Below are 27,116 nucleotides of genomic sequence, written 5' to 3' on the forward strand. Positions count from 1 at the left end.
TCGTCTTTTCAGATCCTCAGAGAGTTCTTTGCCATGAGGTGCCATGTTGGAACTTTCAGTGACCAGTATGATAGTGTGAGAGCTGTACTGTAAAATTGAACACACCTGCTCCCTATGCACACCTGAGACCTAGTAACACTAACGAGTCACATGACATTTTGGAGGGGAAATGACAAGCAGTGCTCAATTTGGACATTTACGGGCGTAGTCTCTTAGGGGTATACTCACTTTTGTTGCCGCTGGTTTAGACATTAATGGCTGTATATTGAGTTATTTTGAGGGAAGAATAAATTTACACTGTTATATAAGCTGCACACAGAATACTTTTCATTGTGTCATTTTGTCAGGGTTGTCCCATGAAAAGATATACTTAAATACCTGCAGAAATGTGAGGGGTGTACTCACTTTTGTGATACACTGTACTAGGCCAGCAGAATAAGTGAAAAACATACTGCTGTCAGACAAAGATGCTCTGGTGCAAACTGTATAGTGGCTACCTAGAGAAGAGTGCAGGAAACTAAACATCATTCAGTGAGTTTTGTTTTTTAAGCCCACTAAAGATTCCAAAGTCAGATACATAATACAGCCAAACACATACAGCATCTCTGGCTGTTACATCAAATAACTCTTGTAATGCTGTTGACAGTATGCACTTGATGCAGCTGACAATGCTGAGTCTGAGCTGAGGTGGTGATTTAGTAGCATTCCAGGGAGTCTGTATTTCCTCAAGTGTTCTTATGGGGTTAGGAATAAGCTCTGAAGTCAGAGCACTCTGGGTAAAGTCTTTCAGAGTTTCGCTCTGTTACTCTCCTTCAGAACACAGCCAAGTGTAGTAAAGACTGTACTAAAAGTAAAGTCTTAGCACAATGGTTAAATCTTTAAATGTTATTGGATTTATTTACATTTCTAGAAGTCAAAATATTGATTCCACTCTCATTTGTACAATACATATGTAGCTGGAAACTAGCCTAGCTGGAGTCATTCCTATATTCCTCATGTTTACAAGCTGAAATGTGCACACGCAAATTGTTTTGCTACAATAATAGCCCCACACACACACACACACACACACACACACACACACACACACACACAAAGCAGACTTCGTTTTATGACCCAATGTAGAAAATACTAAACAATGAAAAAAATCTTGTGTAGCTGCCCAACCTTTTGACTGATACTGTTTGCTGTGCTGGAAAACTACAGTTATCCAAACTGCTTTATGTTGTTAGGAAGGTGGTTCATACCAAGGAATAAACATAAAAACACAAAGAAAAAAAGCAGCAGCTGTGCAGAGACTTAGCTGCCACACATTGAGAATTGTGTTTATTATTATCTACATTGTCCTGAATATAATTCTATACATTAGTGCGAGAACTTTCTGTGGTGTGTAATGTGTAGCTAATTGAACACTACCATGGTACAAACATACTCTATCTCAACAACGGACTTTGTCCCCTGACCTTTTGTACACCATTGAACAGTCATATGGAACCTAAATTCCCAGACTGACACAGCTGCATTTATGGTAAGGCCTAAGAAACACTGGTACTGGTGCCAGGGTGGCTCAGTGGATAAACAGGCAACCACGTATACGACAGGCATGTGGTACGGGTGTCCTCGGTTCATGTCTGAGATGTGGCCCTTTCCTGACATCTCTCTCCCCACTTTCCTGTTTCTCTTCATTGTGCAATATCTAATAAAGGCAAAAAGGCCCTTCAAAAAGAAATGCTAAACCTAAACCAGAGTATAATGCATATCTGTTTTTGTTTCCCAGACTAGTCAGATGTTATGCAAGCAAGCAGCAATGTGTATATATATAGCAATGTGTACATGAGATATTACATCATCAGTCTTTAGCACAGATTCCAGTTAAAAAAAAATTGTACTGTACAAAACTGGCCTTGTTAAGGGTCATGCCAAAGCATCTCATTCAGATTCAAGTCCAAACTTTGACCACTCCAGAACCTTTTTTTCTTCTTTGTAGCCACCTAGAGCTGGACCTGCTGGTGTGTGTCTGTTCAATGTCTTGCTGCATAATCCAAGTGTGCTTGAGCTTCAGGGCACAAACCGATGATCAGACATTCTCCTTCAGGATTTCCTGGTAGAGAGCAGAATTCATGGTTCCATCAATTATGAAAAGACATCCAGGGCCTGAAGCAGCAAAGTGGCCCCCAGACTATCACACTACCACCACGTTTGACTGATGAGTCAAGCTAGTGAAACCTGCAGGTTTAGATGCTGTTATGGGGGGTTTTGTGACCTCTCTGATGAGTTGCTGATGGAGTAATTGGAGTTGGAGTAATTTTGGTAAACAGGCCACTCTTGGGAAGGTTCACCACGGTTCTGAGTTTTCTCCATTTGTGGATAATGGCTCTCACTGTGGTTCACTGGAGACCCAAAGCCTCTGAAATGGTTTTGTAGCTTCCCAGACTGAGATCTCAGTGTCTTTGTTTCTCGTGTGTTCTTGAGTTTCTTTAGATGATGGTGTGATGTGTTGCTTTTTGAGATCTTTAGTGAGATGTTTTCCTCACTTTGTCAGACAGGCTCTATTTAAGTGATTTCTTGATTCAGCAGGTCTGGCAGCAATGAGGACTGAGTGTAGCTAATGAAATTGACTCAGCTGCAAAAATGTGGTTAACCACAGTTAATTCATGATTTAAAATGGCGGGGGTGCAGTTAAAATTTGTTTGATGATCTGGAACAGCAAAGTGTGACAAATATACACAAAAAAAATAAGAAAACAGAAAGGGGCAAATGTTTTTCACAGCAGTGCATGCATGGCTTTAGTTTGAAATATTAGAATTAAAGATGTTGGTAAACTGCTAACTACTAAAATATTCTGAGACAATGCAGTATCTCTGAGGTAAAACCAAAAATAACATAACCTGAAACTTTTATTTTCACAGCTAACAAATATAAATAAATAACATTAAGGAGCTGATTTGTCTCACTTACATTCAAATTCAGTCCCACTTTAAAATGTAACTTTTAGTCTCTGCAAACCACAGAGGATATCATGACAATAGTTCAAGACAGAAATCCTTTAAGGTTGAGGTAAGAAGCCTTCGTGATCAAGTGTAAACATGTTAAACACGGATGTTGTAATAAGGTTTAACACACAGCTGACACAATCAGAAGTGTTGACTGAGATCTGTGCAGACCAGTCAGTCAGTAGTAAAAAACCAAACAAAAAAATGATGTTACAAAATGTTGTACCAGTAAATAGTTCTGCTATCAAGTCCGCATTTTCAGATCCAGCTAAGCAACTGATACTTTAACATACGGCATGCTTACTTTAGAGTGAGGGAATCTGACACTTCCTGATTATATCCTAAAAGGAAACAAAACTGCAACCAAAGAGTCGAGGCAGAGGCAAGAGTAACAAAAAAGGAAGGAAATTAAAAATGAAAAGGTGTGAAGAAAATGTCATAAGTAATGAGATGATCTGACAGAGTGGAGGTAAGTCAGGACAAAAGTAAAAATATGCTCCACAAGTGGTTTTCACTCATCATTTCTGCCAGGAAGTAGCCCTCCACTAATCTGCACCTTCATCAGCACCACTCCTCTCTGATGAATCTTTCATTTATCATTCACTGAGTCCATCCAATGCTTGATTTTGGCACAATTCTTCCTTCTTTTTAGGTGTCCTTGAGTCTCCTTTTGGGGCTGAAGATGAAGCTTTGGTGGCTGATTGGGCTTCTGGTTACTTTGTGTTGAAAAGCCAACGAAGCACAGTCACAGAACAGTGATGCGTTTATCAGAAGTTACCACTCCAGATCATCTGAACAGAGACAAACAAAGAGTGAGAAGAGATATAACATGCTTTCAGGAATTTTTGTCAAAATTGTACCTGTGTGCAGTCTATTTGTACATCTGTGGACATTTATTATATTTTGATCCACATTTCTCAACACTATCCATTTGGATGAAATATCAAGAAACTATCAATTTAATTCCATTTCTTTTTTTGGCCTAAAACTATTTTGAAATCAATGATCCAATCAGCTGCTTCAGGCTATCCTGCTGTTTTATTCTCTTGACATTTTGTTGTGCTGTGGAAACACATCCAGAAGCTGAATGTTAACCATGAACATTGAAACTTTGTTTCACTGTAGATTTCCCTCAGTTTGAACTGATTTTATCACCATCTCTCTACATGTTGATTCCAGTGGTGCAGGGCAAAATGTAAACCACTGAAGAAGGTCACTTTTACCTAAATAAAACAAATAATGTAAAACCAGTAGAAAGCTGTTTTCCTACCTTTTGTGTGCACCTTTAATTGGTTCCACCACTAACACCTTACATTCTCTCTTGGCTATTTTTTCCAGTGAAATGAGGCTGTGGTCAGGATACAAGCAGGGGGCTCGACCAACAGATCCTGCAGGAGAGGTGATAGCCCGGAATTCCATCGCAGCGCCTGACCTGGAGCCAGCACAAATATATCATAGACATAATCCTGGACATGATTGTGTATGTTTGTCTTACATGCCTCTCCTGCATAATGACTGTAATGTACCATCTGTTAAGTCAATCATTTATACAAATATAGTTGGCTAAAAGCTGACATAAGTCAAAAGAATTTCATATTTCTAAAATAAACATCAGCTTCACAGTTAGTGCAAAATGAAATGCTGAGCATTTAAGCACTTTGAGTGGTCATCTAGAGCAGAAAAGCACCATACAAGTACCAGACCATTCATTATTTATCATTTACCACAGCACTGCAGCTCACAGCTAGTCATACCACTCATTACTTTGGCAACAAACTACAGCAAGATGCATCATCACTGATGAGTGACAATCATCCATTAGGACACATCCATTAAGAAAGCATAGTACTGTGCAAAGGTCTTGAATACCCCAATTTCTTTATGTTTTGCTTTGAAAATAGGAAATAGGTGCAGTGATTTATTAAACCTATAAACATAGATGGAAACACTAATAATAAAGGCAAAAACAGAGTTTGCACTATTCTAATGAGATTGAAGGTCAATATTTGGTTCAACCACTCTTATCGGCTTACTGCCACACCACCCTGAACATGCCCCATCTTGTTTGATCTCAGGAGCTAAGCAGGTTAGTACTTGGATGGGAGACAGCCTAGGAGTACTGGCTGCTGTAAGCTTAGGGGGTGGCTGTGGCTCAGGAGGTATCTACTAATCAGAACGTTGGTGGTTTGATTCCTGGCCACGCCAGTCTGCACCCCAAAGTATCTGTGGGCAAAATACTGAATCCCAAGTTGCTCTCTGATGCAGCAGTTGGAGTATGAATGTTATATAGAAAGCACTTTGAAGTAGAATACAGCGCTTCTATCAATGTGTGTGTGATTGGGTGAATGCAAACATGTGGTATAAAGTGCTTTGAGTGCTCAGCCAGAGTAGAAAAGTATTATATAAGAGCCAGTCCATTTACCATTCTTCAGCACAGTCTGAACGCCCTCAGACAGACTTTAGGTAAATCGAGAGCCTCGCTTTTACGCTAAGCTCCCTCTTCACCACGATGGACCGGTGCAGCGTCCGCATCACTGCAGAAGCAGCCCCGATCCGCCTGTCGATCTCCCGTTCCCTTCTCCCATCACTCGTGAACAAGACCCCGAGATACTTAAACTCCTCCACTTGAGGCAAGAACTCGTTCCTGAGCCAGAGATGGCACTCCACCTTTTTCCGGCTGAGGACCATGGCCTCAGACTTAGAGGTGCTGATTCTCATGCCAGCCGCTTCACACTCGGCTGCGAACTGTTCCACTGCGAGCTGGAGGCCCCCCCCTGATGAAGCCAACAGAACCGCATCATCTGCAAAAAGCAGAGATGAGACTCTGAGGCCACCAAGGAAGAAGCCTTCCGCCACCTGGCTACGCCTAGAAATTCTGTCCATAAAAATTATGAACAGAATCGGTGACAAAGGGCAGCCCTGACTGAGTCCAACACCCACAGGAAACAAATCCGACTTATTACCGGCTATACGGACCAAGCTCTCACTGTGGTTGTACAAGGACTGAATGGCCCGCAACAACGGGCCAGACACCCCATACTCCCGCAGAACCTCCCAAAGGACACCCCGAGGGACACGGTCGAATGCCTTCTCCAAGTCCACAAAGCACATGTAGACTGGTTGGGCAAACTCCCACGCACACTCGAATATCCTTGAGAGGATAAAGAGCGTTCCACGACCAGGACGAAAACTGCATTGTTCCTCCTGAATCCGAGGTTCGACTAACGGACGCACCCTCCTTTCCAGCACCCTGGCATAGACCTTACCGGGGAGGCTGAGTAGTGTGATCCCCCGAAAGTTGGAGCACACCCTCCGGTCTCCCTTCTTAAAAATGGAGACCACCACCCCGGTCTGCCAATCCAATGGCACTGCCCCAGATCTCCACGCGATGTTGCAGAGGCGTGTCAACCAAGACAGCCCTACAACATCCAGAGCCTTCAGGAACTCAGGGCAAATCTCGTCCACCCCAGGGGCTCTGCCACCAAGGAGTTGTTTAACTACCTCAGTGACCTCAGCCCCAGTGATGGTCAAGTCATCCCCCTCATCCCCAGACTCTGCTTCCACTACAGAAGGCGTGTCAGTGGGATTCAGAAGGTCCTCGAAGTATTCCTTCCACCGTCCGACTATAGAATAGAATAGAATAGAATAGAATAGAATAGAATAGAATGCCTTTATTGTCATTATACAGGATGTACAATGAGATTGGAGGACCACTCCTGTTCAGTGCCATGTAACAGAAAATCAAACTCTCTAAAATAAAAATATTATGAAAATATTTATAAAAAATATTATGAAAATAATATGAAATATGAAAAATATGAAAAATATAATATAATATGAATATTTTTCATATATAATATAATATGAAAAATATTATGAAAATAATATAGCCTCAGTTGAAGTCAGCAGCACCCCCCCCGCACTATAAACAGTGTGAGTGAAGCACTGCTTTCCCCTCCTGAGTCGCCTGACGGTTTGCCAGAATCGCTTCGATGCCGTCCGAAAGTCTTTTTCCATAGCCTCACCGAACTCCTCCCACACCCGAGTTTTTGCTTTGGCCACTACCCGAGCTGCATTCCGCTTGGCCTGTCGATACCTGTCAGCTGCCTCCGGAGTCCCACAGGCTAACCAAGCCCGATAGGACTCTTTCTTCAGCTTGATGGCTCCCTTCACCTCCGGTGACCACCATCTGGTTCGGGGTTTACCACCACGACAGGCACCAACCACCTTGCAGCCACAGCTCTGAGCAGCAGCCTCAACAATGGAGGTGCAGAACATGGTCCATTCGGACTCAAATGTCCTCAGCCTCCCTCGGAATGCTGTCGAAGTTCTGCCGGAGGTGGGAGTTGAAGATCTCCCGGACTGGGGCTTCTGCCAGGCGTTCCCAGCGCACCCTCACAATACGTTTAGGTGTGCCAGGTCTGTCCAGCATCTTCCCCCGCCACCTGATCCAACTCACCACCAGGTGGTGATCAGTTGACAGCTCAGCTCCTCTCTTCACCCGAGTGTCCAGAACATACGGCCGCAGATCTGATGATACGATTACAAAATCGATCATCGACCTGCGACCTAGGGTGTCCTGGTGCCATGTGCACTTATGGACATCCTTGTGTTCGAACACGGTGTTTGTTATGGACAAACTGTGGTTTGCACAGAAGTCCAATAACAAAACACCATTCGGGTTCAGATCGGGCAGGCCGTTCCTCCCAATCACGCCCCTCCAGGTCTCACTGTCATTGCCCACGTGAGCGTTGAAGTCTCCCAGCAAGACTATGGAGTCACCAGATGGAGCACTCTCCAGCACCCCGCCCAGCAACTCCAAAAAGGGTGGGTACCCTGAACTGTCATTCGGCGCATAAGCGCAAACAACAGTCAGGACCCGTTCCCCAGCCCGAAGGCCCAGGGAAACTACCCTCTCGTCCACCGGTGAAAACTCCGACGTACAGGCAGCAAGCCGGGGGGATACAAGAATACCCACCCCAGCTCGCCGCCTCTCACCGAGGGCAACTCCAGACTGGAACAGAGTCCAGCCCTTCTCCAGCAGACTGGTTCCAGAGCCCAGGCTGTGCATTGAGGTGAGCCCAACTATATCTAGCTGGTATCTCTCAACCTCACACACTAGCTCAGGCTCCTTCCCCACCAGAGAGGTGACATTCCATGTCCCAATAGCCAGTTTCGATAGCTGGGGATCAGTCCGCCAGGGCCTCCGCCCTCGGCCACCGCCCGACACACACTGCACCCGACCCCTACGACACCTCCTGCGGGTGGTGGGCCTGCAGGAGGGCGGGCCCATGTAACCTCTTCGGGCTGCGCCTAATAACTCATAAGTTTTGGATGTTACCAACTTCATATTTGTTTTGCCTAATCTACACACTATGGGAAATGTACATTTAAAAAAGGGGGTGGCTGTGAGTTTTCATCAGAGGTCATGGCCGTGACACCACAGTGAATTTTGATCATTCACCAGGAAATTTTGATTGCCTCTCATTCAAATCTGCATAATCCAATCTGGATCAAACTTCTTCAGTACGATGACGGTCCGCCCCTGAACACATACATATGACAATATTTAATGACAGTTGCAGCGCCACCTAGTGGGAACAGGAAATGGCATGTTTTACACGTTGAGGTACAGCTCCAAGGTGGTTGAGCAGAACCATCTCAAATTTCCCCTGGAAAGCCTTAAGGAGTTGGTCTTACATTGTTTTCAAAACTGTGAGTTTTCGCCAAAGGGCGTGACCCTGGTGGGATGGCAACTTTTGGTGTTTCGCCATGAAGACACAAATGGCAGTAACTCAAACCCACATTGCCCAATCTGCGTCAAACTTCAGTGGTTTGATAAGCCTCCAGCCCTGAACACATTGATGTGCATAAAGTCCCTAAACGTTAGAGCGCCACCTATCATGAAATACCATGTTTTTTGCGTAGCCCCGGAGCTACATTTTATCTACATATCTGAAATTGTGCAGGCTCATGTAACATCCTAACGCATGCAAAAAAGTCTCTTGGACCCATACCCAAAACCCTACAGGAAGTCGGCCATCTTCAATTGAAGGTGTCAATTTTTGCCATTTTCAGGCCTGCTATTTGAATCATCTCCTCCTAGGGCATTTGACCCAGTGAGATCAAAATGGCTCAGCATCATCTAGACAAGTAGCCCAGCAAAAGTTATTCAAGGTTTTGTAGAATACTCAACAGTCTTGTCACACCAGGCCGATGAAGTTGGCCTTCACCTTCTCTCTCGCCACAAAATTGTTTGTGCACTCGTTCGCACATGCTTGGCCCGATCAGCCTAAAAATGAAATCACTCATGTACAGACCCAGGCTTAACCATAACTACAGATTCAAGGCTATAGATGCAATAGTGCCCCCCCCCAACAGAAGCAAATGAAAATTTGTATGGCAGTCCACAGCATTAGTTTCTCTGAAATGCATGAAAATATGTTTCAATGTTCTTGACATCATCCTCATCAAAAAAGTCAATGAGACCAATGCTCCATTTTGCATGTGCAGCCGTGACCACACCCCAAATACTGCACTGCATTTATTTGGAGAGCAAAAGATTTAGTTTCCAGAAATGTGTGAAATTTGTTACAGACATTCTGTACACCACGATTAAAAAGCTCAGTGTGCCACGGGTCGCTGCTTGCGGCTTTAAGTTAAAATGGATTTTTTGCTAAGTTGTCTGTTACATGTAAATACAATATTGTCTTGAGTTGTATAGACACAACCCCTTAAATTAGATGTCTTTTTTATGTTTGAATGATTTAAAGATCAGTGATCAGTGGCTTAAGAAAGAAACAAAAAAATGTTCAGGTACAACGAACCCTGGTGAACTTCAACTGACCAAAAACCTTTCAATAAATTAAATGAAACTTTGGCTCCTTGGAAGCAAAACATAAAGAAATGATGGGTGACTCAAGACTTTTTGCATAGTATTGTACCATGACTACCATTTATAATGGCTTTTAAAACAAGGCTTTAGTGTCTCATGCTATTATTTTATAGCAAGTGTTTAATGTTTTTCTTGCATGTACCATTTCCAGTCTTAATAAAGACATGGAACATGTCCAACATGGAACTTTGCTGCACAGCAGTGGTTCTCAATCTGTTCTGGCATGCCCCCCCTCTAGAAGCTGCAAAAAGAAACTCTTCCCCTTACACTTTTTAATCAACAATTAATTCGGTTTAAATTTACTCAATATATCTCTCCAATCATCCATGCCCCAGTGGAAGTGCCTCTATATCCTACAGTCTGAGAACCACTGCTGTACAATGATCCTCTGTACCTCAGGTTCACTGACCTGGATGGCTGGTAGTGGGAGAAGCTCTGACACTGGGTCAGGCTATGCCCTTCACAGGTGTTCTTCAAAGGTGACTGAGGCTCCACGGGATGGGTGGGCACAGGAGCTGTAAACTGCAGGTTCAGTTTCATATGTTGGCTCAGCTACCATGTTATCACAGTGCCAGAGAAGATGGAAAGGCATTACTTTATGCAGGAGTTATTTTTGTCAAGCAAAACTCTGCTAAATCAAAACACTACAGTGTGCATAATCATTTAACTAATTACTGTATCTGCAGATCAAACATTAATAGAATGCACAGTCAATTTTCAGTCTTTAAAAAACAAACTGTCTCCATTGGGCTGGACACACTACATTTTGTGTTTTGAGCTGTGTGTTAATTAAGTTTCTGCTTTAGATGATTGGTGTAGTGCTAACCATCAGGAAATTGTCAACACATTTAACATACTGAGGCATTATTTCTTTTGGTACCTCAAACAGTCCAGTCTTGAGAATCTGGAAGGCCACAGTGAAGGAGAGGGTAGAACCCTTCTTACACTGGCCCAGGTTGTTAAGTGGAGACTGGCACACAACTGCTCCTACAGTGGGATCCTGCTCACTTCCTCCTAGGCAGATACATGAATGGATGTGAAGAGTAGGTAGCACGCACAAGTAGGAGAAAGAATGACAATTTAGATTGGATTAGGCATCAGATATAGGATTGGAGGGCAGAAAATTTACAGGGGAGTTTTTTTGGAGTCTCTTTAAAGGCAATTTTCTATAAACAAATACTGGATGAAAAGATGACACCCCGTCTCAAGAAGCTGAGCAGAATCCAATTTCAAGTACCTCAAGAGAAGAGCAAATGCTCAGTGATTCTGCCATTAAAACAGAAACCATGCCATTTAAATTTTACTATTTTGTATCCTTGTGTTTCTGTAGTGCACTGTTACCACTACTCTGGATCACTCCAGTGATACCTGTTACTGGATTTGCTTTTTGTTCTCTGCTATTTTCTGATTAATTTCCTCATAAATCTATCAAAGCTCAGAGTGAAACAAATTAATCTACAGAAATTCATGTTTTTCCAAAAACTGAAATCCTAGTTGTTTGCTGTTTTTTGTACTTCACATGAGCCTTTTTACAGAGACAGCAATTATAAGGGAGAAATATTATCAGCTCAGAATGAAATTTATAGTCTCCATCATTCTGGCGACTGTAGACAAAGAAGACAAAGTACAAAATACACCAGGTAAAATAAATATTAAGTACATAACCAATTTTCTAAGTAAATATATTTCTAAAGGTGCTATTGACATGAAATTCTGACCAGATGCCGGTAACAAACCATCCAATCCACACATGTGAAGAAATGAAACCATGGATGTCCATAAATTATGTGTAATAATGAGAAATGACAGAAGTATTGAACACATGAAGAAAGAGAGAACATCGTTACACCATCTGAAATCTATCACTAACTACAAAGCAATCCTGCCACTTAGTACAAATTAATATCAGCTGGTACAGTCCCAACCGATGGCCTATAGAAAGATGTCTCATTACTAAGGTGTCACACAAGAAACATCTTGTGATAGTAAAACCAGTGAGCTCTCTCAAGACCTTTGCAGCCTTCTTGTTGCAAAACATACTACTACTACTACTGAAGTGAGCACTGTTGGGACCATAATCCATAAGTGGAAAGAACTCATTTCACCATAAACTGGCCACGACCAGGTGCTTCCTGGAAGATTTCAGACAGAGGAGTGAAAAGAATTATCAGAAGAGTTGACCAAGAGTCAAGGACCACTTATGGAGAGGTACAGAAAGACCTGGACCTGGAATCAGCAGATACAATTGTTTCAAAGAAAACACTAAGTAATGCACTCAACCGCCATGGGCTGTATGCATGCTCACCATGCAAGACTCCATTGCTGAAGAAAAAGCACGCTGAAGCTCAGTGTTTGCTGAACAACATTTAGACAAGCCTGTGAAATACTGGGAGAATATAGTCGGGTCAGATGAGACCAAAATTGAACTCTTAGGATGCCATAATCCACACCATGTTTGAAGTTCAAAAAGCACTCCATATCACCCCAACAACACCATACCAACAGTAAAGTTTGGACGTGGGAACATCCTGGTGGAGGTGTAGGGCTGTTTTTCAGCATATGCCACTGGCAAGCTTCACATAGACGGAAGGATGAATAGAAAAAATGTACTGCTGCCATACCAGGATGATGAAGATGAAACAAGGGTGGACGTTTCAACAAGACAATGATACCAAACAGACAGCCAAGGAAACTCTCGATTGATTTCAGGGACAGAAAATAAAGCTGCTAGAATGGCCCAGCCAAAATCTATGGAAGGAAGTAAAGGTCAGAGTTCATAGAAGGAGCCCATGGAACCGTCAGGATTTAAAGTATTTTTGTGGACGAATGGGCCAAAATCACACCTGAGTAATGCATGCAACTAGTTTCTCCATGCAGGAGGTGACTTGAGGTGACTTGTAACCCATACCTTACAGGCTTCTCTTACAGAGAACTTACTTATTTAATGTATTATGTGATTCTGCACCAAATAAAATGATTAATGTCAAAGTTATTGTTATAACTGTGTTTTTGTAAAAAAAAAAAAAAAAAAAAAAGGCCAAATAAACTGACTCTGCAGCAAATAACAGCTTAACAACCAGCAGAATGGAGTTCTTTCACAGTATATCACTGAAGTACAGATAGCAACTGAGGTTATGTGGTGCTCTAGTGATACTCACCCTCTGAATTCCAGATCAGACGAACAGCCAGGAAGTCATGCAAATTGTTCAGCAGTGTGTATTTCACCCAGAAGTGTTGGAGAGGCCTGACAGTCCTGGGGCAAGAAGCTGTCATTACCAGCCGTGGACGATTTAAGTGAACACTGGGCAGCGAGTAACAAGTACAGATGCATCTGGAGAGGGCAAGATAAGCATTAAGATTTCTATTAACAGACCATATCATGGCAGACATTTTTCTTAAGGCAAAGGTGAAACAATAACACGGGGAATACAGTTTCATTCCAATTCATATCCAATTATGAATATAAAAATAAAACATAACTTAATGTTCTTAAAACTGAGATTTTTTTGTTTACTCGTTTATAAATGTATTTAACATATTTGACACATAAAAGGCATACAAGTAATGCAAAGTGTGAGTAAAAAACGATGGTGGTATGCCCCACAGTTCAAGGTATTTACTCTGAACGTTCTCGCTCAGACATCTCAGGATGTTACAGCTTACAGGAATAACTGGCGAATGAAGTCACAGTGGTAAGTGATTGATGGGGAAAAAGGAAAAAAAGGAAGTGGGAAACACCAGGTTACACTCCTGACCTGGTATGGCACCGTTTGGGGCTCTGAGAACTGTTTGGTCTCAGCTAGAGACCCAGTTCTTTTTACCAGTGAAAATGTTTTACATAAAGTGCTGTCTCTTTGATACAGAAGCTGATTTGATCTTTGCGTAGTGATATTGTACCAGAGATGGGAAGTAAAGAAGCACAAATACTTTGTTACTGTACTTAAGTAGATTTTTCAGATATCTGTACTTTACTTGAGTATTTATTTTTCTAATTACTTTTTACTTTTACTCGCTACATTTTTACACAATTATCTGTACTTTGTACTTCTTACATTTTCAAAACAAGCTCATTACTTTAGGTTTAACTCGTCTTTTTGGGAAACCGCAGCAACAGGGTGGGATGGAGGGCACACACACACACACCACACAGTAGAGGGAGAGGTGGAAAGAACTAGAGGAAGTTGCGCATTACACGGGGGAATGGTCAGGAAAATGAATGACAGAAAATGTAAAGCACAAAAAGTGTCTGCAGTTTGTCACACAGTGTGTCTGCTAGCTAAAGGAACAGCTGCCGTATTTCCAGGTAGAGCAAAGAATGAGCGATAACTTCACTCAGATGAAGAAAGATGTAAGAAAGAGGTAGAAACGTCCTCCAAAGAGCTACTTTTACTTTCTTATTTTGAGTACATTTCAGAGCCTGTACTTTTTACTTTTACTTGAGTAAAGAAGTTGAACCAGTACTTCAACCTTTACCACAGTAGTTTTTAACACTACTACTAAGTACTTTTACTTCTACTTAAGTACAGAATGTCAGTACTTTTGCCACCTCTGCATTGTACAAGTAGCTGTTGTTTAGTAAAGCTGCTTAACTCAATTCAGTTCAAATGTATTTATATAGCACCAAGTCACAACAAACAGTGGCCTCAAGGGGCTTTATATTGTGAGGTAAAGAACCTACAATGATTACAGGGAGAACCCAAAAGTCAAAAGACCCTCTTAGAGGATCCGTGGCTATAGTCTGTGCTGAGGGTGCATACACGCACTCACGTAAGTTTACTCATTTATTATTTATAAGAGGTATTATGATACACACCTTGCGCGCACACACAAAACAACTGTATTGCTCCAATATGTACTGCTACATACAAAAAAGACTCAACAGAAGAGAAACGGTTACCTCATGACAGGAAGTGCTGGACTGTGCCACTGTAGCACAGCCAACAGTGGGACTTCCAAACCCTACAAAAAAAATATAATAAGGATATTATTTCATAATGAATATATATTTCATACTCTATATACATAAATTGTATATAGAGTGTCTCTGTGTGGAGTTTGCATGTTCTCCCCGTGTCTGCGTGGGTTTCCTCCGGGTACTCCAGTTTCCTCCCACAGTCCAAAGACATGCAGTTACTGGGGTTAGGTTAATTGGCTACTCTAAATTGCCCATAGGTGTGAATGTGAGTGTGGATGGCTGTTTGTCTATCTGTGTTGGCCCTGTGACAGGCTGGCGACCTGTACAGGGTGTACCCTGCCTCTCACCCTATGACAGCTGGGATAGGCTGGGATGACTGGCTGCACAGACGATGAATTTTCAGCATGCAAATGACAGATCATATGGACACATATACTATTTGACAGCTGTAAATGGAAGCTACTGAAATAAGCATTTCTATAGGCTGCGATAGTGAAATAGGTGTAAATTCAGGGGACATATGGCAGATGTCTGAGTTTTGTGTTTTTCTTTCTAAAGACATTTCCACCACAAGTTGATGCTGAAAAGTCTTCTGGGGGAACCAAATGGCTTCAGGCTGGGAGCTCCATAGAGGGCAGAGAAGTCACAGATGATGAGAGGCATTCTGAGTTTTGGTTTTTCACTGAGATTTGTTCACAGCTCAGTTAGATTCCTTCTTAGCCTCGTGATAAATTTGGTACCGCTATTACAAAACCATTTACTTTCACCTCAGTGTAGGGCAAGCATTGGTACCCCTAGCTCGGCCCCAAAATTCACAAAAATACAACTATTTTAAATAAAGCAGAACTAAAACAAGTTGACACACTCCATTCTGCCTTCTCACCTCACTGGATTCCTCCTCTGCTTTGTCTTGTAGTTGCAGCTGGAAAAGGAAGGTCTGCTCCTCCAGGGCACTAAGCGTACAAGGTAAATGTGATGACTTGTTGTCTATCCGACAGAATGAAGCCATGGTGACCTCCGCTGACTGGTGGCTTTAATGTAAAGTATAAACAGTTGTGCTCATTAGGAGGCAAAAGAACACAAAAAACAGCTGATGACTGAACTCTTAATGATAACTTTCATGGCACTGGGGGGTCTCCAGCTGACTTTGGTAAGGTGATAGTTAAGAGGCAGGATATGAGCAGTTAAGGCTATGCTAAAGAAACAGCTCTTCATATTCATTAATGCAGTTAGTCTCACTGCTCACTTGTTTATTGCCTTACAGTTTGTCCACAGTAGCAGAGAATTTCCTTAATGTACAGTACCAGTCAAACGTTTGGACACACTCACACATTCATATTATTGGGACAGTGTGTCCAAACTTAACCAGACCCATAACAATAAATGTATATACAGTAATCCCTCGCTACTTTGCGGTTTGCTTTTAGCGGACTCTCTGTTTCGCGGGTTTTCAATCAATATTTGTGTAAAATATTTATTGCGGTATTTTCGCTGTTTCACGGGTTTTTGCGGTACTCGTTCTTCACATGCATAGTACATGTTGTACAGTAATGTATATATTTGGTGTATAAGTGTGTGGGGAGGGTTTATAAAAACTAAAAATTGTGTAACTACTAAAATACTGTATAAGTATTAAAATAAATACAGCGTTCCTACTTTGCGGATTTTCACTTATTGCGGGTGGTCCTGAAACGTAACACCCGCGATAAGTGAGGGATTACTGTATACTGTACACCCTATAAATGATATTATAATGAATACAAATATCCAAATTGGCTTGCCTTATTCAAATCCTTTATTGAAAACAACACTTCTAGTTTATATGTCATAGTGGCATGTGACCTAATTTAGTAAAGATCATTTTTATATTGTCAAGAAAAGTAGTTATGCATGCAGTTTTATTTCCATAAGTGAGGCACTTCATCCACTACATCATGGTTAGATGATTGTTATCATAGATAACGCATTTTGGGGTCAACTTGGAAGACAGGCAGATGTGAAATGTGAGATCAAAGGTCATGATATTTGAACCCAAACTATATTTTGAATCCTCATATAAAAGAATAATTTCATAAATGTTGCCAATGCAAAGGCAGTGGAATTTTAAGCATAGTTTTAAAGATAAAACAATTTAACATTGAACATTTGACCTTATCTGACCTTAAAGAATAGGTAAGAGGTCCAAAGTAGCACATTTAGAATCCCCATGTATCATTCACAATATACCTATGTTGTCTATATAAACAATGGCAGTAGGAAACATAGCTGACCTTCAGATCAATCTATTGACCTTTAAGGAGAGATCAGAGGTCAAATGTGACATATTTTAAATCTTCACACAGTAGTTTCTATATTTTGAAAATACACACCACATTTGTAAGAATCATAATTATAAGGCTTTCGGTCAATTTTTGATCAATAAATCATTAAGTTGTCCTTGAAGACCTTGGTGAATGTAAGCTAGATTTCAATGGATTGTTAATGACCTCACTCTACACCCCTGAGAAGTTTTATTCAAAACTTTTCAAGCTATCATATTTACAGACAGAACAATATGCATGCATGCATGCAAACACTACCAAAAACATAATCTTATTGGTAATTAAAAAAACACTGGTCAAAAAAAATTTTTCACTAGACTACACTGCTGGCTGAAAAAGTATAAATGGGATAACAGAACCAAATTTTATGAAAATCCAACAAAAACTCCTTGTGATGCAAGAAGGAAAAAAAAAAAAAAAAAAAAAGAGTCAGGAGGACAACTTTTCTTGTACATAATGTACACACAGTCCAGAGCTTTAAAGGTAGTAGTGTGATGCAAAAGATCAAAAAGGTAGTGTTGAAAAGTGAATTTCACTGCAGCAGGAATTCGGGTAGTTGTTTTGAAATTATAAGGAAGCCTCAATCTGAGTGGAAAGGTGCCCTAAAGGCTACATAAAAAAATAGCTACGTGCTATCACTGGACTAGGTTTCTATCTGCTCTTCTATAACTGTCAGGTCAGTCCATGTATTGCCCACTGCATGAACACTGGAGTGTAAGAGTATGAGAGTGAGAGTATCCACCTTGTTTCAATGTTAAGTCTATTACTCCCCTGCTTACAGAGCATTTGTAAACCAAGTGCACATGTAAAATGGTAAATGGACTAGTTCTTATTAGCGCTTCTTCTGCTCTAGTTGAGCAGTCAAAGCACGCACTTACCAGACATTGTCGACTATAAGAACCGAGCCATCTGGCATCACGGGGAGGTAAGACGAGTTATAGTTTGGAAGAATCTTCACATCTTTGACACACATTCTGTCCTCGGAGCTACAGTTCAACACTGAGGAAAAAGTTAGCATGACCATTACTTGTTAGCTGTTGGTGAGCTTATTCCAATTCTAGTTACAGCTGGAAGAATCATTTTGGTGTTTTTTTTCAGCTAGAGATGCACCAACTTCAGTTCTTGGGCTGATTCAAAGTGCTGTTATAGTGAAGTCATTGAAAAAGTGTGTGAAGTTTGATGGGCCTACAGCTGAACAGTATGCATCTATGATATGAATTTGAACATACTAGATCACATTGAGTTATCAGGTTCACAATATTCGAGATTTGAACTTGTCTGCGATTTGTAGTAGATGTAACGATGGTGTGAATTTGAACATTCTGAGTCACTTTGTTTCTCGAGTTCTGGCCAATGTTAAAGTTTTTGTGGAAAAGATGCCGCCAACACCACACACGACAATAATAGCTCCACTTTTTCTTCAAAACAGCTGAGCTAATAAAAATGAATGCAAAATATTAGTTTCATAATAAATTATTAAACATTACAGTAGGGCTGCAACTATCAATTATACTACTCATTGGTTTCCATTTCAGAAATTGCAATGTCTTTAATAGTTTAACTGCATGCAGCATCTGTTAAAAAAAACAAAAACTAAAGCCTTTCATTGTATTTATGTGCCATATTAAAATAATATTTTTTAAAGAAAATGTTTTCTTAAATGCAAAAATAAATAAATAATCATGAGTAAAGTAATGTCAAATACAATACGGTATACATACACCCTAAACTAAGGCATAAAATAAAATAGGCTTTACTCTGCCTTCTTGGAAGGTTTTATTATATCAGTAGAGTTCTGACAGTATTGTATCTCCTGGATGAGGTCAGTTTGGGGTGTGTGGGTGGGTGTGTGTGCACATTTAAGTGTGCTAGTGAGAGTGTGTCTGTAAGCCTTTAAAGGAAGATGTGGTAGCTGCAATGCAGCAAAGTGAGCATTTCAGCATTCTCACACTTACACGGTGACACCTGAACAATACAAATTTCAAACAAAGCATAAAAGCAAAAATGTGTAGAGGATTTTTTTTTTTTAATAATTGAATTATTCTACTAGCTCAAGGAATCATTGCAGCCCTACTTTACCATTTCCCCCAAACTGCAGTACATTGCAGGATCTTCTCTCACTTAAATAAATCCTTCTATTGGAAAGAGGTACAAATAATTAAATGTACATCCACCTTTACCTGACAGATTTTATCTTACCCAACAAAAACAGGTGCAACAGATTTATAGAACAAAACAAATGTTAGCTACTTATATCCTTTTCAAGTATTTATAACTTGAACCGGGCATTTACCCTTTTCTCTTTTTCACTGGAATCCATAATTTTCTTCATACTGATGCTTTGTGTCATCACTCACAAGGACTGTGCTCTAAGTGAGCACTTGACCAAACAACCAAAATTAGCCTCCATTGGTGCATCTCTATTGTCAACCTTTTGTTCTTTTTAAGGGAGACACGTTGACATGTCACACTAGAAATGACGTAGATATAAATACAATCAGTGACACCTGGATTCCTTTTAGCTGCTTCAGTTTCAGGGTCCTATTGGGTGCTATTTTCACACAGGAAGCTCAGTTGTTAGTTTAGAAGAGACCAGATTTGGGGTAATTCCATTTAATAAAAAAACTTAAATTCAAGGAGTGTCTGTGTGTGCATGAGCTGCTGTTCTACCTTTGAGGACAGTCAAATGTTTTCCAGAAACAGTCATCTGTCGACACTGGACACTGGGAGGTGGAAGAACATCCAGGGTGGTGCTGACTGGGAATATAAACAGGAAACCCGGGTGTTTGGTCGCTGTCAGACTGGGCAGTTGTATTGAAATTTGATATGTAATCCATTAGGACTGATACTGGTTGCCACGCTCCAAAATTTTACAGTCTTACAATCTCATTAGTTCCAACTTTTAGACTACAACCCTTTTGAACTCTTGTGGCACACAGCGATCATTCCTCTGTTGAGAGATGGTGTCTGTACCTTGTGTCTTGAAAGTACTCAGATCTTGTCTAAAGCAATACGTTGGACTCCTGAGCTGCAGAAGAGTCAGGTAGCCATGCTCCCTTAATTCTGCCCTCTCCTCCTCCTGCTTCCACACAGTCACTACAATCTGTCATCACAGAGAGGCAGGCACACACATACAACAGGACCATTACATGCATTACATTCAGGTTCCAGCTCAGGATTTCACCATATACAGTACTATCCAAAAGTCTCAAGCGAATCCTAATTTCTTTATATTTTCTTAGGGAAATGGAAAACAGGTAGAGCAATTTACTGGAACATGCAGACATTCAGTGGAGCGAATAATTATTTGATGTCCTGCTGAATTTATAAGTTTGTTCACTTACAACAAAATGAACAGAAAATCCTTTGGAATTCTTGGCTGCCACTTGGCAACTTGAAGCTTCAGTTCCCTCCACAGATTTTTGTTAGAACTGAGGTATGGAGGCTGGCTAGGCCACTCAGTGACCCTGATGTGTTTCTTCCTTAACCACTCCTTTGTTGCCTTGGCGGTATGTTTTGGGTCACTGTCTTGCTGGAAGACCGATCCATCACCCATCTTCAGTGTTCTGGCTATGGGAAGGAAGCTCTCAGATTTTATGGTACATGCCCCCACCCCTTGGCCCCTCAATGCGGTGAAGTCATCCTATACTCTTAACAGAAAAACAGTCCCAAAGCATAATGTTCCATGCTTGACTGTGGGGATGGTGTTCTTTGGGTTATACTCAGCATTTCTCTTACTCTAAACACAGCAAGTCGAGTTGATGCCAAAGAGTAAGATTTTGGTTTCATCTGACCACAGCGCTGTCTCCCAAGCATTCTCTGAATCATTAGATGTGCCTTCTGCAGCAGAGGGACCTTGCAGGTGCTACAATTTCAATCCATTATGGCATAGTGTGTAATTGGTGACTGTGTTCCCAACTGCCTTCAGATCATTAAAAAGCTCCTCACATTTAGTTTTGGGCTGATTCACCACCTTTCTCATGATCATCCCTTCCCCATGAAGCAAGCTCTAGCATGGGGCCCCTGACCTAGTGTGACTGATGGTCATTTTATATTTCTTCCATTTCCGAATAATCATACCAAAAGTTGTCACCTTCTTGCTGATGGTCTTCCTGGTGAAGGTCTACAATCTTGTTCCTAACATGCTTTGACAGCTCTTTGGTCTTGGCCATGCTGGTAGAGAGCTTGGTTGAGAAGAAACTATGCGAGAGAATGTGAGAGTATCTGTGGTCGATTGACTGACTGATTGTAATGTGTGGGAGCCAGAATTCTGGCTGTATTGTAGGAGATCAAATACTTTATCATTTGTAACTATCCACATTTGCTTCCATTTATTCTTTTCAGGGTCACAGGGGGGCTGGAGCCCATCCCAGCTGTCATAGGGGGAGAGACAGGGTACACCGCAGACAGGTCACCAGTCTGTCTCAGGGCTACCACAGACAGCCAACCATTCACACTCACATTCACACCTTTGGGAAATTTAGAATCACCAATTAACCTAATGTGAGTGTGAATGGTGCGTGTCCTTGGACTGTGGGAGGAAATTGGAGTACCTGGAGAACATGCAAACTCCACACAGAAAGGCCCCGGTCAAGGTGTTCTTGCTATGAGTGCTAACTGCACCACCGTGCTGCCAATTTGTAACTAATAATCATTTATCATTTAAAATTTATGGCTTTTATGTAATTTTTTTTTCTGGATTTTTGGTTGATATCCTCTCTCCATTAAAAGTAAACTACCATAAAAATTATAAAAATTAGAGACAGTTCCATTTCTTTGTAAGTGAGCAAACTCAGAAATTCAGCAGGGGATGAAATATTTGTTTTCCCTACTGAACATGGAAATGCATTATATAAGGCAAAAACAGAGTTTTTACAGTTTTAATGAGCTTGAAAGTAAGTATTTGGTATGACCACCTTTATTTTTCAACAAAGCCTGAACCTTCTTAGGAAAGCTTTCTTGTCATTTCTTTAAGTAGTCTTCATAAATTGTTCTCCAGGCTTCTTGAAGGACATTCCAAAGCACTTCTTTGGCCAAGCCAAGATATGCCAAGTTTTCAACTAACAGTTCTTTGGGAATCACCTAGTTGACAAAAAAATACATTTTTATGCCTGTTAATCTGTGTCATCTTTAGCATTTTTCATAGATTTAACTGAAGAAATGGGAACAAATCGTGTGTTTTAGGGACAGGCTGCCAGTAACAAAGTCCCTAAAGATACCATTTAAAATTGGCTATTTACTAAGTGTCTGTTATGTGTAGACTACACTGGTTAATACCTTGACTTAGGTAAATTTTTAATGTTTTAATGATTGTCAATGTTAAGTGGCTTAACAGAAAAATGGTCAGGTATAAGGGCTGAACTGAAAATGAGGGAAAATGTCTAAAGAAATACTTTAAAAGACCTTCAGAAAGCCTGGGGAACTGTTGCTCAAGACCACTGGATGTTTGCAAGCAATATTTAAAGAAATGAGATTATCTCAAGACTTTTGCACAATATTGCACCATATACAACCATATTCTACTTGAGGATTCAAATCACTTTATAAAACATGCCTCATTCACACAGGCACTTCTTTCTACACTTAAGTGCTTTCTATCTAACATTCAGTTCAGTATCTTGCCCAAGGATACTTTGGCAGGGATCAAACCACCAACCTTCAGACTGGTAGATGACCCACTGGTAGATGACCCACAATACAGGCCCACACTGACAAATGTATACTATTTCATTATGTTTGTTAATATGTATTGTTGTGTACATATGCGTACAGGTGTGTCCAACCTTGGCCTTATGTGTGCTGACTGGCAGTTTGTCCAAAGAGACAGTGAGACAGAAGATAAGCTGGTCTTCCAACACCAAAGCAGACTGCAGGAGAACCAACAGAAAACAAAATGTTAAATAACTTTTTTAAAACAATAAGTAATGAGATATTCAAACAACCGCAAAAGGAATATATCAAACATACTTTTGGGTGAGAAAACACCCCCCACCCCCACCCCCAGAAAACAAAACAAAGACCCCTCAGGTTTGTATTATCAGTATTTATGTTTGAGTAAAAATGAACTATGTGGTCTCTTAGCATTAGTTTAGCTTTAATTCTGCTTATAAATAATGTGTTTCAATTTTCTGTTTAACTATCTTCTCCACACACACACACACAAGCACAGGCGTCGATATATCGTTCAGTTTTTCTATTTGCAGATATAGCAGTATTTATAATGCTATATCTGCAAATAGATATAGCATTATAAATACTGCTATATCTGCAAATATAGCAGTATTTATAATGAAAATCAAACAGTAGGACGAAAGAACCTCCAAACATGTTATGAGTGTTTACACTGCTTATTTGTTCAGCAGAGGGTACTTACAACTTCCCCGTTCCCCATTAATATCTTCCAGTTCCCTGAAGTGAGGTTATTTTCCATAATTCAAATCCCCCAAAAGACAAAAATGTCTTGTAACACAACCTACATCTTTATGTAGGTTCAATACATGGAAGGAACTCGTGGTGCCTTTAGGTGCACCTCGTGAACTCAGCAATCTATTCTCCAAAAGACAGAAGCTTGTTTATAAAGTTTTGTGGTGAAAATTCCTTTGCTGACCTAGACACATCTGTCATCACTCTCTTGTTCTTTTTGATGCAGTGTTTTATATAATTCAGCGCTACAATTCTAATGATGAAATGCATTTAAAAAAAAGTCTTTATCAAAACAAGTAATTTTCATCACCAATTTCCACAAGATTTTTGTTTAACATATCACCAAGACCCTTTGATTTATTTCATGGTCATATACATTGTTATTAGAGGTGAGCGTGACTACTTTAAGGGCTATATATATATATATATATATATATATATATATATATAAAAAACAGGTCCCCAAATACTCCAATCACTGCTTTTTAAGTCTATACTGCTTTTCTTTCCAAAAAGAATGACACATTGCAAATTGACCACAGACCAGTTCTCTACTTTGTATTGTGGCCCAGAGAAGACGGCAGGCTTTTTGGATCATGTTCATCATATGACTTTTCTTTGCATGACAACGCTTTAACCTCCATTTGTGGATGGCTTGATGAACTGTGCTCACAGACAGTGATTTCTGGAAGTGTTTCTGAGCCCATGCAGTGATTTCCATGACAGAATCACGCCTGTTTTTAATACAGTGTTGCCTGAGGGCCTGAAGAACATGAGCATCCAAATTTCAGCCATTTCCCTCACAAAGATTTCTCCATATTTGCTGAATCTTTTGATGATAGTATGTACTGTAGATGGTGAGCTGTTCAGTCTTGAAGAACATTACCCTGAAACTGTTCCACCATTTGTAGATGCATTTTTTTTTTTTTTTTTTTTTTTGTAGATTTGAGAACCTCTGATCATCTTTACTTCTAAGATACTCTCTAAGATGTTCTTTATATACCCAATTATGTTACTACTTTTTTCCCCAATCAATATAATTAACTGCAAAATGTTCCTCTGGCTGTGTATTTTAAGCATCACTGATTTTCTAGCCTTTTGAGACATGTTGTTGCCATCAAAATTCAGTGCCTTTTCATTTCTTCTTAAAATTAGACATTTTCTCAGTTTAAATATTTGATATTTTCTATGTTCCATTCTGAATAAGAAATTAGTTCATAAAAATTACAAATTATTAAATTTTGTTTCTGATTACATTTTACACAGCATCTGAGTGTTTTCAGCTGACACAGCTGACAGGGTACACCCTGTACAGGTCGCCAGCCTGTCATTGGGCTAACACAGAGAGACAGACAACCATTCATACTCACATTCACACCTATGGGCAATTTAGAGTTACCCCAGTAAGTGCATGTCTTTGGACTGTGGGAGGAAACCCACGCAGACACGGGGAGAACATGCAAACTCCACACAGAGAGGCCCGGGCCAAGGTGAAATCGAACCCAAACTTCTAAATATCAATCCAGCTGTGAGGCAGCAGTGCTAATCACCATGCCACCATGCTGCTGGTGCACTATTGATTTACATTTTTTATGGACTTTTGATTATCTGCTCATTCAGCAGTGATTGTGGTAATATTTAGATTTCTAGGATTTCATTATTTTAAATTTCTATAGCCATTAAACTTCACAGTGATCATATACTTGAGGATAGGGTGAACAGGAATATTGGGTTAATGGATAATAACAGCTTGATTGGATTTTTTAACACAATTATAACATGTACTTAAATATGGTTGTGTCTAGGGATCATATTGCATTAGACTTATCTAATAATTATGTAACAACTGCCAAATGTTGCATTTGGAATTAGTCTTTTCACAGCGACACTTTGAGCATGAAAATGGTCCAGCATGTTGTAACAACCTATTCTATTCTATATGTAAGTATGCCTGCGTAGTATTGCTGATGTTGTGTATCACTTTACTTTTTAGAAAACATTAAAATTATCATAAAGGGTCTTGGTGATATGTTAAACAAAAATCTTGAGGAAATTGGTGATAAACTATTTGTTTTGATACAGACTACTTTAAATGCATTTCATCATTAGGATTGTAGCCCTGAATTATATAAAACGCTGCATCAAAAAGAACAAGAGAGTGATGACAGACGTGTCTAGGTCAACAAAGGAAATTTTCACCACAAAGCTTTACAAACAAGCTTCTGTCTTTTGGAGGATAGATTGCTGAGTTTTACGAGGTGCACCTAAAGGCACCACGACTTGCCTCCATGTACTGAACCGCACATAGAGATGCAGATGCGAAAATTATTTTTCAAGTAGATGGCGTGACTGCGGTGGCATCAGAAGCGCAGTGCTAGAACACAGGCACACCACACTTCCTGCCATTTTAGCCATTCTAACCCGGTCCTCGGGCCATAATGAATGTCAGAGTCACTCGGGTCTTTAAACTTGCTTATTGTTTCAGCAGCTGTTTACTATAAAAACTTTTTACTAAGCATTTAACACATGTAACTGTGCACTGTGCATTCATTATGTGTAATCATTTCATAGGAGTACTCACAAACAGGAACTCAGTAAAATCCATGTCTGACTATGCTTTCACATTTTGGTATGCAGTTACAAGTTATTTTCACAGCAGTCCACACAGTGTATGAGTCAGACAGCAAGCCTGGAACTGCAAACCCTGACGGCAAGATCTTGTTGTCACGTTTGAACACATTTCCTGCAAAGTTTACTGTGACAGTTAAAGGCTTCGGGCATAAAAAAGACCAGCAAACGACTATCCACTTTTTTGTTTGTTTTTTCACTGTTCTCATCTAATTAGGACATGTATAGGTTACTAAATAAGTAGTTCTCGTAGGCCGATAGTGAGTGGTGACAGTGAGGTAGGTCTTTAAAAAAATGAACATATGTTTAAAAAACAGAAATCCCAGTGTACACTCCCTTCTTTAATACTGGCTTGTTGTCTTTACCTTTGCTTGGACACTCCCGTGGTGTATCTCACCACTGGTTGAGCATTTATCACTGAGTAAAGGGTTACACGGTCTGAAGATGTGGCTGGCCCCCAGTCTCCTTCCGCGCTTTTCTGTGGTCCTAGGTTCCCCCTCCCCGGGCTTTACTTCCTCACTGTCTTCGCTGCAGCTGCTCAGGAGGTCAAGCTGCTCACCTGGTGTCTGTAACCCGCTCTCTGCGACGCAAACACTCGCCAGAGCACATAAAGAATCCGCTAAGTCCTTCCAGGGTAGGGTACCGGAGCTATCATCCCTGCCCCGAGACCGCAAGACCAGCAGAAACTGGACAGTCTCCCCGAGGTAGACGTTCTTTCGCCGAGGAAGAGTTGTGTACTCTGCTGCGTCTGAGAGATTCGACATAGGAGCGGCAGGAAAATACATCAAAAATTCGCATTGTGACTCCATTATTACAACTATAAAGTGGTATTAGCTAACTGCTTTTCAAGCAGCATTTCAGTGTGTCTGAACAGAAGCTGACTGAAACAACGGTTTAGCGAATTCACATTCAGGTGATGAGCACATCCTGCTTTGCTTCCT

General features: G+C 40.6%; 1 protein-coding gene across 3 annotated transcripts; it reads right to left on the minus strand.

Moving 5' to 3' along the window:
• Positions 1-897: 897 nt before the first annotated feature.
• On the minus strand, positions 898-27,116 carry LOC115775607 (microtubule-associated protein 11-like). Of its 3 annotated transcripts, none has more exons than XM_030723074.1 (12): positions 26,541-27,116; positions 22,908-22,991; positions 20,098-20,227; positions 19,795-19,881; positions 18,003-18,123; positions 15,687-15,834; positions 14,786-14,847; positions 13,047-13,219; positions 10,769-10,902; positions 10,298-10,410; positions 4,264-4,425; positions 898-3,784 (listed from the first exon to the last, which is right to left on the minus strand). In XM_030723074.1, the coding sequence occupies exons 1-12, from the start codon at positions 26,982-26,984 to the stop codon at positions 3,781-3,783; spliced, it is 1,662 nt and encodes a 553-aa protein (XP_030578934.1). In that variant the 5' UTR covers positions 26,985-27,116; the 3' UTR covers positions 898-3,780. The 3 variants fall into 3 exon arrangements, 2 of the variants coding, with proteins under 2 accessions (XP_030578934.1, XP_030578933.1); XM_030723073.1 differs by having other exon boundaries at positions 10,298-10,440; XR_004019370.1 differs by lacking the exons at positions 10,298-10,410; positions 10,769-10,902.

This window comes from Archocentrus centrarchus, unplaced genomic scaffold (assembly GCF_007364275.1).
Source record: "Archocentrus centrarchus isolate MPI-CPG fArcCen1 unplaced genomic scaffold, fArcCen1 scaffold_24_ctg1, whole genome shotgun sequence".
In the NCBI taxonomy this organism is placed as follows: domain Eukaryota; kingdom Metazoa; phylum Chordata; class Actinopteri; order Cichliformes; family Cichlidae; genus Archocentrus; species Archocentrus centrarchus.